Below are 16,665 nucleotides of genomic sequence, written 5' to 3'. Positions count from 1 at the left end.
TTATACCAATATCTATTAGATCTATTATCTCCGTATATATTGTATCTATTATGACTATCTGTTATACCTATATCTATTATATCTACTGTATATATTTTAGAGCAATATCTATTATATCTATTTTGTCTATATTTTATACCTCTATCTATTATATCTCTTATGTCTATATTTTATACCTCAATCTATTATATATATTATGTCCATATTTTATACCTCTATCTATTACATATATTATGTTTATATATTATACCTCTATCTATTATATCTATTATGTCTACATTTTTTACCTCTATCTATTATATCTATATTTTTTAACTATATCTATTATATGTGTTATGTCTATATTTTATACCTATATCTATTATATCTGTCTATATCTATTCTATTATGTCTATATTTTATACGTATATCTATATCTTTTATGTCTATATTTTATACCTATATCTATTATATCTCTTATATCTATATTTTATACCTATATCTATTATATCTATTATGTCTATATTGTTTACCTATATCTATTATATCTGTTATGTCTATATTTTATACCCTTATCTATTATATCTGTTATGTCTATATTTTAAACCTATTTCTATTATATCTGTTATGTCTATATTTTATACCTATATCTATTATATCTATTATGTCTATATTTTATACCTATATATATCATATATATTATGTCTATATTTTATACGTATATCTATTATATCTATTATGTCTATATTTTATACCTATATCTATTGTATCTATTATGTCTATATTTTATACCTGTATATTTTGTATGTATTATGTCTATATTTCATACCGATATCTATTATATCTATTACGTCTATACTTTATACATATATCTATTATGTCTATATTTTATACCTGTATCGATTATATTTATTATGTCTATATTTTATACCTTTATCTATTATATCTCTTATGTCTATATTTTTTACCTATATCTATTATATCCATTATGTTTATATTTTATGCCTATATCTCTTATGTCTATATTTTATAAATATATCGATTATATCTATTATGTCTATATTTTATACCTATATCTATTATACCACTTATGTCTATATTTTATACCTATATCTATTATATCTAGTATGTCTATATTTTATACCTATATCTATTATGTCTAAATTTTATGCCAATATCTATTATATCTATTATATCTATATTTTATATCTTTATCTATTATATCTATTATGTCTATATTTTATTCCTATATCTCTTATATCTATTAAGTCTATATTTTATACCTATAACTATTATATCCACTATATCTATATTTTATACCTATATCTATTATATCTGCATTTGAAACCTATATCCATTATGTCTATATCTATATTTTATACCTATATCTATTATATCTGTAGTTTATACCTGTATCTATTATATCTATTATGTCTATATTTTATCCTTCTATGTATTATATCTATTATGTCTATATTTTTTTTTATACTTTATGTTCTAGGGTACATGTGCATAACCTGCAGGATTGTTACTCATGTATACTTATGCCATGTTGGTGTCCTGCACCCATCAACTCGTCAGCAACCATCAATTCATCGTTTATATCATGTATAACTCCCCAATGCGATCCCTCCCTCCTCCACCCTCTCCCCTCCACATAATAGGCCGCAGTGTGTGATGTTCCCCTTCCCGAATCCAATTTTATATCTCTATCAAATTTATCTATTATGTCTATATTTTATACCTGTATTATATCTATTATGCCTATATTTTATACCTATATCTATTATATCTATTTTGTCTATATTTTATATCTATATCCAATATGTCTATTATGTCTATATTTTATACCTATATATATTATATCTATTATGTCTATATTGTATACCTATATCAATTAAGAATATATTTTATACCTATATTGATTATATCTATTATGTCTTATTGTATACCTATACCTATTATGTCTATATTTTATACCTATATCTGTTATGTCTATATTTTATACCTATATCTATTATGTCTATATTTAATACCTATATCTATTATATCTATTATGTCTATATTTTATACATATATCTATTATGTCTATATTGTGTACCTATATCTATTATATCTATCAGATTTATATTTTATCATTATATCAATTATATCTATATTTTACATGTATATCTATTATATCTATTATATGTATATTTTATACCTATATCTATTATATCTATATTTTATACCTTTATGTATTATATCTATCATGTCTATATTTTATACCTATATCTATTATACCTCTTGTGTCTATATATTATACCTGTATCTATTATATTTTTTGTGTCTATACTTTATACCTATATCTGCTTTGTCTATATTTTATGTCTTTATCTATTATATCTATTATGTCTATATTTTATACCTATATATATCTATTATGTCTGTATTTTATGCCTATATCTACTATATCCACTATATCTATATACCTATATCTATTATATCTATACTTGATACCTATGTCCATTATATCTATTATATCTCTATTTTATAGATATATCTATCATATCTATTATGTCTATATTTTATGCCTATATCTATTATATCTATTATATCCATATTTTATACTTACATGTATTATAACCTTTTTTTATACCTATATCCATTATATCTATATTTTTTTCCAATATTAATTATATCTATTATATTTATATTTTATAATTATATCTATTATATGTATATTTTATACCTATATCTATTATATCTATTGTCTATGTTTTATACCTCTTTTTTATCTATTTTTATACATATATCTATTGTATCTATTATATCTTTATTTTATACCTATATGTATTATATATATATTTTTACCTGTATCTATTATATCTATTGAGTCTATATTTTATACCTATATCTAATATATCGATTATGTCTCCATTTAATACCTATATCTATTATATCTATTATGTCTGCATGTTATACCTATATCCATTATGTCGATATTTTATACCTATATCTATTGTAACTATTATGTCTATATTTTATAACTATATATTATGTCTATATTTTACACCTATATCTACATCTATTATGTCTATATTTTAAAAGTATATATTATGTCTATATTTTATATCTATATCCATTATATATATATGTCTATATTTTATATCTGTATCTATAATGTCTATATTTTACACCTATATCTATTATATCTGTTTTGTGTATATTTTACACGTATATCTATTATATCTTTATGTCTATATTTTATACCTATACCTATTATATCTATTATGTCTATATATTATACCCATATCTACTATGTCTATTTTTTATAACAATATCTATTATATCTATTATGTCTATATTTCATATCTTTATCTATTATATCTATTATGTCTACATTTTATACCTATATCTATTATAACTAGTATGTCTATATTTTATACCTATATCTATTATATCTATTATTTGTATTTTTTATACCTATATCTGTTATAACTATTATGTCTGTATTTTATACCTATGTCTCTTCTGTCTGTATTTTATACCTGTATCTATTATATCTATTATGTCTGTATTTTATTCCTATATCTACTATATCTATTATGTCTAAATAAGATACCTATATCTATTATGTCTATATTTTATACCTATATCTATTATGTCTATATTTTATACGTATGTCTATGACGTCTATATTTTATACCTATATCTATTATGTCTATATTTAATACCTATATCTATTATATCTTTTATGTCTATATATTGGACCTATGTCTATTATGTCTATATTTTTTACCTATATATATTAAATCTATTATGTCTATATTTTATACCTGTATCTATTATGTCTATTATGTCTATATTTTATAACATTATCTATTATACCTCTGATGTCTATATTTTATACCTATATCTATTATATCTATTATGTCTACATTTTATACCTATATCTATTATGTGTATATTTTATACCCATATCTATTATATCTATTATGTCTATATTTTATTTCTTTATCTCTTATATCCGTTATGTCTATATTTTATACCTATATTTCTTATATACAGTATATCTATATTTTATGCCTATTTCTATTATATCTATATTTATACCACTATCTATTTTATCTATTATATCTATATTTTATACTGATACCTATTATATCTATTATATCCATATTTGATATCTATATCGATTATGTCTATATTTTATACCTATATCTAACGTATCTAATAGGTCTATATTTTGCACCTATGTCTATCATATCTATTATGTCTATATTTTATACTTGTATCTATTATATCTATTAGGTCTATATTTTACAACTTTATCTATTATATATAATATGTCTATATTTTATACCTCTATCTATTATATCTATTATGTCTATATTTTACAACTCTATCTATTATATCTGTTTTGTCTATATTTTATACCTCCATCTATTATGTCTATTATGTCTATATTTTATAACTATATTTATTATATCTATTATGATTATATTTTATAAATATATCTATTATGTCTATATTTTACCTATATCTACCATATATATTACGTGTAAAATGTATATATTTTATACCTACATCTATTATATCTATTACGTCTATATTTTTTACCTATAACTATTATGTCTCTATTTTATACCTATATCTATTATATCTATATTTTATACCTATATGTATTATATCTATTATGTCTACATTTTATACCTATATCTATTATATCTATTATGTCTATATTTTATACCTATATCTATTAAATAAAATATGTCTATATTTTATACCTATGTCTATTGTATCTATTATGTCTATATTTTATACCTGTATCTATTATAACTATTATGTCTGTATTTTATAACCATATCTCTTATATCTACTATGTCTATATTTTATACCTATATCTATTACGTCTATATTTTATAATTATATCTATTATATCTATTATGTCTCTATTTTATACCTATATCTACTATGTCTCTATTTTATACCTATGTCTATTATTTCTATATTTTATACCTATATCTATTATATCTATTATGTCTAAATATTGTACCTATATCTATTATGTCTATATTTTATACCTATATCTATTATAACTATTATGTCTTAATTTTATAACTATATCTGATATAGCTATTATGTCTATATTTTATACCTATATCTATTATGTCTCTATTTTATACCTATGTCTATCATTTCTATATTTTATACCTATATCTATTATATCTATTATTTCTAAATATTGTACCTATCTCTATTATGTCTATATTTTATACCTATATCTATTATAACTATTATGTCTATATTTTATAACTATATCTGTTATAGCTAATATGTCTATATTTTATACCTATATCTATTATATCTATTTTGTCTATATTTTATACCTATATCTTTCATATCTATTATGTCTACATTTTATACCTATATATATCATATCTATTTTGTGTATTATTTTATACCTATATCTATTATATCTATTATGTCTGTATTTCATACCTATATCTATTATATCTATCATGTCTATATTTCATATCTACATCTATTATATCTATTATGTCTATATTTTATACCTATATCTATTACGTCTATATTTTATAAATATAACTATTATATCTATTGTGTCTCTATTTCATACCTATATCTATTATGTCTCTTTTTTATTACTATATCTATTATTTCTATATTTTATACCTATATCTATTATATCTATTATGTCTGTATTTTATACCAATATCTATTATATCTATTATGTCTATATTTTACACCTATATCTATTATATCTATTATGTCTATATTTTATGCCTGTATCTATTATATCTATTATATCTATATTTTACACTTATATCTATTATAACCATATTTTATAACTATATTCATTATATCTATATTTTTTACCTATATCCATTATATCTATTATATTTATGTTTTATAATTATATCTATTATATCCATATTTTTTACCTATATCTATTATATCTATTGTCTGTATTTTATACCTGTATCTATTATATCTATTTTTGATACGTATATATATTATATCTATTATATCTATGTTTTATACCTATATCTAAAATAACTATCACGTGTCAATTTTATAACTATATCTATTATATCTATTATGTCTCTATTTTATACCTATATCTATTATGTCCATATTTTATACCTATATCTATTATATCTATTATGTGTATATTTTATATCTATATCTATTGTATCTATTATGTCTGTGTTTTATACCTGTATCTATTATATCTATTATGTCTATATTTTATACCTATTTCTATTATATCTATTATGTCTATATTTTATACCTCTATCTATTATATCTATTATGCCGGTATTTTATAACTATATCTATTATATCTATTATGTCTATATTTTATACCTGTATCTATTATGTCTATTATGTCTATATTTTATTCCTATATATATTATATCTATTATGTCTATATTTTATACCTATATATATTAAGTCTATATTTTATACCTATATTGATTATATGTATTATGTCTATATTATATAACTATATCTCTTATGTCTCTATTTTATACCTCTATTATATCTATTATGTGTATATTTTATACCTATACCTATTATATCCATTATGTCTATATTTCATACCTATATCTATTATAACCATTATATCTATTCTGTGTACCTATATCTATTATGTCAATATTTTATACCTATATCTATTATAATAATTATGTCTATATTTGATAACTATATCTATTATATCTATTATGTCTATATTTTATACCTGTATCTGTTATATCTCTTATATCTATATTTTATACCTATATCTATTATATCTATTATGTCTATATTTTATACCTATATCTATTATATCTACTATGTCTATATTTTACACCTATATCTATTATATCTATTACGTCTATATTTTATACCCATCTCTATTATATCTATTATGTTTATATTTTATACCTATATCTATTATGTGTATGTCTATATTTTATACCTATATCTATTTTGTGTATATTTTATACCTATGTCTATTATGTCTATATTTTATACAAATATCTATTTTATCTATTACGTCTGTATTTTATACCTATATCTATTTTATCTATTATGTCTATATTTTATACCTATATCTATTAAATCTATTATGTCTATATTTTATACCTATATCTATTATGTCTGTATTTTATACTTATATCTCTTATATCTATTATGTCTGTATTTTATAACTATATATATTATATCTATTATGTCTATATTTTATACCTATAACTAATATATCTATTTTGTCTATATTTTATACCTATATCTACTATATCTATTATGTTTATATTTTATACCTATTATTATTATATCTAATATGTCGATATTTTATACCAATATCTATTATATCTATATTTTATATCTATATCTATTATGACTTTATTTTATACCTATAACTATTATATCTATTTTGTCTATATTTTATACCTATATCTATTGTATCTCAATGTCTGTATTTTATACGTGTATCTATTGTGTCTATATTTTATACCTATATCCATTATATATATTTTGTCTATATTTTATACCTATATCTATTATATCACTTATGTCTGTATTTTATACCTATATTTATTATATTTATTTTGTCTATATTTTTTACCTTTATATATTATATCTATTATGTCTATATTTTTTACCTATATCTATTATATCTATTATGTCTATATTTTATACCTATATCTATTATATCTATTATGTCTATATTTTATACCTATATCTGTTATATCTATAATGTCTATTTTTTATACCTGTATGTATTATATCTTTATTTCATACCTATATATGTATCTATTGTGTCTATATTTCATAGCTATATCTATTATATCTATATTTTATACCTATATATATCTATTATAGCTATATTTTGTATCTATATCTATTATATATTCTATCCATAATTTATAACTATACCTATTATATCTATTATATCTATATTTTATACCTATATCTATTATATCTATATTTTATAAGTGTATCTATTATATCTATTTTTTATACCTATATCTATTATATCTATTATGTCTATATTTTATACCTATTTCTATTATATCTTTTTGTCTGTATTTTACAGCCTATATCTATTATATCTATATTTTATACCTGTATCTGTTATATCTATTATGTCTATGTTTTATAGCTATATCTATTATATCTATTATGTCTATATTTTAAACCTATTTCTATTATATCTATTATGTCTGTATTTTATGCCTATATCTATCATATCTATTATGTCTATATTTTATTCCTATATATATCATATCTATTATGTCTATATTTTATACATATATTTATTATATCCATTATGTATGTATTTCATACCTATATTTATTATATCTAATATGTCTATATTTTATATGTATACCTATTATGTCTATATTTTATACCTATATCTGTTATATCCATTATGTCTACATATTATACCTACATCTATTATGTCTACATTTTATACCTATATCTATTATATCTATTATGTCTGTATTTTATACCTATATCTATTATATCAGTCTATATTTTATACCTATATCTGTTATATCTAGTATGGCTATATTTGATACCTATATCTATTATATCTATTATGTCTATATTTTATACCTATATCTATTATGTCTATTATGTCTCTATTTTATTACCGTATCTATTATTTTATTATGTCTATATTTAATACTTGTATGTATGATATCTACTATGTCTATATTTTATATCTCCATCTATTATAACTATTATGTATATATTTTATGCCTATATCTATTATATCAATTATGACAAAGTTTTATACCTATATATTATGTCTATATTTTACACCTATATGTATTATTTCTATTTTGTCTATATTTTATACCTTTATCTATTATATCTGTATTTTACACCTATATCTGTTATAGCTATTATATCTACATATTTATCTATATCTATTATATCTACATTTTATACCTATATCCATTATATATATTGTATTTATATTTTATACTTGTATCTATCATATATATTATATCTATATTTTATACCTATATCTATTGTATCTATATTTTATGCCAATATCCATTATACCTATTATGTCCATATTTTATACCTGCATTTATTGTATCTATTATGTCTACATTTTATACCTATATCTATTATATCGAATATATCTGTATGTTATATCTACATTTATTATACGTATTCTCTCTATATTTTATACGTATATCTATTACATCTATTATGTCTATATTTTATACCTATATGTCTTATATCTATTATGTCTATCTTTTATACCGGTATCTATTATATCTATTATGTCTGTCTTTTATGCCTATATCTATTATATCTATTATGTCTATATATGATACCTATATCTATTATATCTCTTATGTCTATATTTTATACCTATATCTGTTATATCTATTATGTCTATATTTTATACCTATATGTATTATATTTATTTTGTCTATATTTTATACCTATATCTATTATATCTATTAAGTCTATATTTTATACTTATATATATTATATCTATTATGTCTATATTTTATACCTATATCTATTATATCTATTAAGTCTATATTTTATACTTATATATATTATATCTATTATGTCTATATTTTATACCTATATCTATTATCACTATTATGTCTATATTTTATAACTATATCTCTTATATCTATTATGTGTATATTTTATATCTATATCTATTATATCTATTATGTCTGTGTTTTATACCCATATCTATAATATCTATCACGTCTAAATTTTATAACTATATCTATTATATCTATTATGTCTCTATTTTATACCTATATCTATTATGTCTATATTTTATACCTATATCTATTATATCTATTATGTGTATATTTAATATCTATATCTATTATATCTATTATGTCTGTGTTTTTTACCTATATCTATTATATCTATTATGTCTATATTTTATACCTATTTCTATTATATCTATTATGTCTATATTTTATACCTCTATCTATTATATCTATTATGCCGGTATTTTATACCTATATCTATTATATCTATTATGTCTATATTTTATACCTGTATTATTATGTCTATTATGTCTATATTTTATTCCTATATATATTATATCTATTATGTCTATATTTTATACCTATATATATTAAGTCTATATTTTATACCTATATATATTAAGTCTATATTTTATACCTATATCTATTTTGTGTATATTTTATACCTATGTCTATTATGTCTATATTTTATACAAATATCTATTTTATCTATTATGTCTGTATTTTATACCTATATCTATTTTAACTATTATGTCTATATTTTATACCTATGTCTATTAAATCTATTATGTCTATATTTTATACCTATATCTATTATGTCTGTATTTTATACCTATAGCTATTATACCTACTGTATCTATTATGTCTATATTTTGTACCTGTATCTATTATACCTATTTTATCTATATTTTATACCTATATCCATTGTATCTTTTATGTCTATATTTTATACCTATATCTGTTATATCTATTATGTCTATATTTCATACCTATATCTTTTATATATATTATGTCTATATTTTATACCTATATCTATTATATCTATTTTGTCTTTATTTTATACGTATATCTATTATGTCTGTATTTTATACTTATATCTCTTATATCTATTATGTCTGTATTTTATACCTATATATATTATATCTATTATGTCTATATTTTATACCTATAACTATTATATCTATTTTGTTTATATTTTATACCTATATCTATTATATCTATTTTGTTTATATTTTATACCTATAATTATTATATCTAATATGTCTATATTTTATACCTATATCTATTATATCTATATTTTATATCTATATCTATTGTGTCTTTATTTTATACCTATAACTATTATATCTATTATGTCTATATTTTGTACCTGTATCTATTATATCTATTATGTCTATATTTTATACCTATAATTATTATATCTAATATTTCTATATTTTATACCTGTCTATTATGTCTATATTTTATATCAACATCTATTATATCTATTATGTCTATATTTTATACCTATATCTATTGTATCTATTATTTCTATATCTTATACCTATATCTATTATATCTATTATGTGTATATTTTATACCTATATCTTTTATATCTATTTTGTCTGTATTTTATACCTATTTCAATTATGTCTATATTTTATTCCTTTATCTATTATATCTATTATGTCTATATTTTACACCTATATCTATTATATATTATGTCTATATTTATACCTATATCTATTATATCTATTATGTCTGTATTTTATACCTATATTTATTATATCGATTATGTCTATATCTTATACCTATATCTATTATATCTATTATGTCCATATATTATACCTATATCTATTATATCTATTATGTCTATATTTTATACCTATATCTTTTATACCTATTTTGTCTATATTTTATTCCTATTTCAATTATGTCTATATTTTATTCCTATATCGATTATATGTATTATGTCTACATTTTATAGCTATATCTATTATATCTATTATGTCTATATTTCATACCTATATCTGTTATAACCATTATGTCTATATTTTATACCTATATCTATTATGTCTATATTTTATACCTATATCTATTATAATTATTATGTCTATATTTGATCCGTATATCTATTTTATCTATTATGTCTATATTTTATACCTATATCTATAATGTCTATATTTTATACCTATATCTATTATATCTAATATGTCTGTATATTATACCTATATCTATTATATCTATTATGTCTATATTTTATACGTATATCTATTATATCTACTATGTCTATATTTTACGCCTATATCTATTATATCTATTACGTCTATATTTTATACCCATCTCTATTATATCTATTATGTGTATATTTTTTACCTATATCTATTATATCTCTGTCTATATTTTATACCTATATCTACTATGTCTATATTTTATACCGATATCTATTATGTCTATATTTCATACCTATATTGATCATACCTATGATGTCTATATTTCATACCTATATCTATTATAACCATTATGTCTGTATTTTATACCTGTATCTATTATGTCTACATTTTATACCTATATCTATTATAAATATTATGTCTATATTTGATACGTATATATATTATATCTATTATGTCTATATTTTATACCTATTTCTATTATATCTATTATGTCTATATTTTATACCTATATCTATAATGTCTATATTTTATACCTATATCTGTTATATCTATTATGTCTATATTTTTTACCTATATCTATTATATCTATTGTGTCTGTATTTTATACGTATATCTCTTATATCCATTATGTCTATATTTTATACCTATGTGCATTATATCTACTATGACTATATTTTACGCCTATATCTATTATATCTGTTATGTCTATATTTTATACCTATATCTATTATATCTGTTATGGCTAGATACTATACCTATATCTATTATGTCTATATTTCGTACCTATATCTATTATAAACATTATGTCTATACTTTGTACCTATATCTATTATGTCAATATTTTATACCTATATCTATTATAATTATTTTGTCTATATTTGATACCTATATCTATTATATCTATTATGTCTATATTTTATACTTATTTCTATTATGTCTATATTTAATACCTATAACTATTATGTCTATATTTTATACCTATATTATATCTATTATGTCTATATTTTATACCTCTATCTATTATATCCATTATGTCTATGTTTTATAACTTTATCTATTAAATATATTATGTCTATATTTTACACCGATATGTATTATGTCTATATTTTATACCTATATCTATTATATCTATTATGTCTATATTTTATAACTATATCTATTAAATCTATTATGTCTATATTTTATACCTATATCTATTATGTCTCTATTTTATACCTATATTTATTATATCTATTATGTCTATATTTTATACCTATATCTATTAAATCTATTTTGTCTATATTTTATATCTATGTCTATTATGTCTATATTTTATACCTATATTATATCTATTATGTCTATATTTTATGCCTATAATTATTATATCTAATATGTCTATATTTTATACCTATATCTATTATGTCTTTATTTTATATCTATATCTGTTGTATCTGTCTATATTTTATACCTATATCTGTTGTATCTATTATGTCTATATCTTTTTTTTTTTTTAACAGGCTTAATTCACTTTATTTTTCTTGTATGAAAAGCCTATGTTGTAGCCACAGCTGGAGCCTGGTTCCGCTGCACGGAGACTCTGGTGTGGGTCTTGACAAGGTGGTCAGTGAATTCCTGATAGGTAGACTTGGTAAACACAGTCTCCTTCCACAGGTCAGGGGTCAGGTAGCTGTAGGTCTTAGAGATGGCATCAAAGGTGGCCTTGGCGAATTTGCCCAGGGTGGCAGTGCAGCCCCGGGCTGAGGTGTAGCAGTCATCAATACCAGCCATCATGAGCAGCTTCTTGGGCACAGGCGCTGAGACGATGCCAGTGCCCCTGGGTGCAGGGATGAGGCGCACCAGCACAGAGCCACAGCGGCCTGTCACCTTGCAAGGGACGGGGTGGGGCTTGCCGATCTTGTTCCCCCAGTAGCCTCTGCGCACCGGGACAATGGAGAGTTTGGCCAGGATGATGGCCCCACGGATGGCGGTGGCCACCTCCTTGGAGCACTTAACACCCAGGCCGACGTGGCCATTGTAGTCCCCGATAGCAACAAACGCCTTGAACCTGGTGCGCTGACCAGCACGGGTCTGCTTCTGCACCGGCATAATCTTCAAAACCTCATCTTTGAGAGAGGCCCCCAAGAAAAAGTCAACGATCTCAGATTCCTTAATGGGCAGAGAGAAGAGGTAGATCTCCTCCAGGGACTTGATCTTCATGTCCTTGACCAAGCGGCCCAGCTTGGTGACGGGCATCCACTGCTTATCCTCGGCCTTGCCTCCGCGAGCTCCGCGGCCTCGGCCCCGACCCCGTCCACGGCCAAGACCCCGCCCCGGATGCCACTGCCGAAACCTCCGCGGAAGACACCGCGGTTCCCCATCTCAGGGCCACCAGGGCCTCCGGACCACCCCGCTGCACCGGCGTCATCCGCCATTTGGTGTTTTCTCAGAGAAGAAGCTTATGTCTATATCTTATACCTATATCCATTATATCTATTATGTCTATATTTTATACCTATATCTATTATATCTATTATGTCTAAATATTATACCTATATCTATTATGTCTATATTTTATACGAATATCTATTATGTCTATATTTCATACCTACATCTATTATATCTATTATGTCTATATTTTATACCTATATCTATTATGTCTATTATGTCTATATTTTATACCTATGTCTTTTATGTCTATATTTTATACCTATATCTATTTTATCTATTACGTCTGTATTCCATACCTATATCTAGTATGTCTATTATGCCTATATTTTATACCTATGTCTATTGTATCTATTATGTCTATATATTATACTTATATCTTTTGTATCTATTATGTCTATATTTTATACCGATATCTATTATACCTATTATGTCTCTACTTTATACCTATATCTATTATGTCTATATTTTATACCTGTATCGATTATATTTATTATGTCTATATTTTATACCTATATCTATTATATCACTTATGTCTATATTTTATAAGTATATCTATTATATCTTTATCTTATACCTATATCTATTATATGTATTGTGTGTATATTTCCTACCTATATCTATCAAATCTATTATGTCTCTATTTTATACCTTTATTTGTTATATCTTTTATGTCTATATTTTATATGTATATCTATTATGTCTATTATGTGTATATTTCATGACTTTATCTAATATATCTATTATGTCTGTATTGTATTCCTATATATATTATTTCTATTATGTCTATATTTGATACCTATATCTATTATATCTATTATGTGTATATTTTATACCTGTATCTATTATATCTATTATATCTATATTTTATACCTATATCTATTATAACTATATTTTATACCGATATCTATTATATGTATATTTTATACCTTTATTATATCTAGTGTATTTATATTTTATAACTATATCTATTATATCTATATTTTATACCTATATCTATTACATCTTTTATGTCTCTATATTATTCCTATATCTATAATATCTATGATGTCTGTATTTCATACCTATATCTATTATATCTATTATGGCTATATTTTATACCTATATCTAATATATCTATTATGTCTATATTTCATAACTGTATCTATTATTTTATGTGTATATTTTAAAGGTATATCTATTATGTCTGTATTTTATACCTTTATATATTATATCTATTATGTCTATATTTTATACCTATGTCTTTTATGTCTATATTGTATACCTATATCTATTATGTCTCTTATGTCTATATTGTATACCTATATCTATTATATCTATTATGTCTGTATTTTATACCTATATCTATTATATCTATTATGTCTATATTTCATAACTATATCTCTTATATATATGATGTATATATTTTATACCTATATCGATTATGTCTATATTTTATAACTCTCTCTTTTCTATCTATTATATCTATATTTTATATCTATATCTATTACGTCTATATTTTATACCTATATCTATTATATCGATGATGTCTATATTTTATACGTATATGTATTATATCTCTTATGTCTATATTTTATCCCTATATCTATTATATCTATTATGTCTACATTTTATACCTGTATCTATTATATCTATTATGTGTATATTTAATACTTATATCTATTATATCTATTATGTCTGTATTTTATATCTATATCTATTATGTCTATATTTTATACCTGTATCTATTATATCTATTATGTCTATATTCTATACGTATATCTATTATATATATTACATATATTCTATAGGTATATCTATTATATATATTGTCTATGTATTATACCTATATCTATTATATCTATTATGTATATATTTTGTACCTATATCTATTATATCTATTATGTCTATATTTTATACCTATGTCTATTATGTCTATTATATCTATATTTTATACCTATATCTATCAAATATATTATGTTTCTATTTTATATCTATATTTGTTATATCTATTATGTATCTATTTTATTCCTTTATCTATTATATCTATTAAATCTATATTTTATACCTATATCTATTATATCTATATTTTATACGTATATCTATTATATCTATTTTATCTATATTTTCTACCTATATCTATTATATCTATATTTTACTCCTGTATCTATTATATCTATTATGTCTATATTTTATAACTATATCTCTTATATCTATTATGTATATATGTGTATATTATATCTATTATATCTATCATATGTATTATGTCTATGTTTTACCTATATCTATACCTATATACCTGTATCTATTATATCTATTATATCTATTATATCTATATTTTATACATATATCTATTATATCCATATTTTGTACCTGTATTTATTATATCTATTATGTCTATATTTCATACCTATATCTATCATATCTATTATGTCTACATTTTATATCTATATCTATTATGTCTACATTTTATACATATATCTATTATATCAACTATGTGTATATTTTATATGTATATATATTATGTCTACATGTTATACCTATATCTATTATATCTATTACGTCTATGTTTTATTCCTATATCTATTATATCTCTA

The 16,665-nt window shown here is 21.2% G+C and overlaps 1 protein-coding gene across 1 annotated transcript; it reads right to left on the bottom strand.

Annotated features, from left to right (window-relative positions):
- Positions 1-13,195: 13,195 nt before the first annotated feature.
- LOC115896228 (40S ribosomal protein S2-like) lies at positions 13,196-14,069 on the bottom strand. The gene is made up of 2 exons (XM_030926596.1): positions 14,041-14,069; positions 13,196-13,940 (listed from the first exon to the last, which is right to left on the bottom strand). The coding sequence occupies exons 1-2, from the start codon at positions 14,067-14,069 to the stop codon at positions 13,196-13,198; spliced, it is 774 nt and encodes a 257-aa protein (XP_030782456.1).
- Between the last annotated feature and the right edge of the window lie 2,596 nt (positions 14,070-16,665).

Source organism: Rhinopithecus roxellana, unplaced genomic scaffold, assembly GCF_007565055.1.
Source record: "Rhinopithecus roxellana isolate Shanxi Qingling unplaced genomic scaffold, ASM756505v1 contig938, whole genome shotgun sequence".
Classification (NCBI taxonomy): domain Eukaryota; kingdom Metazoa; phylum Chordata; class Mammalia; order Primates; family Cercopithecidae; genus Rhinopithecus; species Rhinopithecus roxellana.
Note: the sequence above shows the minus strand (reverse complement) of the source record. Positions and strands in the feature narration are given on the sequence as shown.

Coding starts and splice junctions, on each gene's coding strand:
- LOC115896228 (XM_030926596.1), bottom strand. CDS start 14,069: ATGACGCCGGTGCAGCGGGGTGGTCCGGA. Junction 13,941..14,040: donor GTGCAGCGGGGTGGTCCGGA/GGCCCTGGTGGC, acceptor GGGTCGGGGCCG/AGGCCGCGGAGCTCGCGGAG.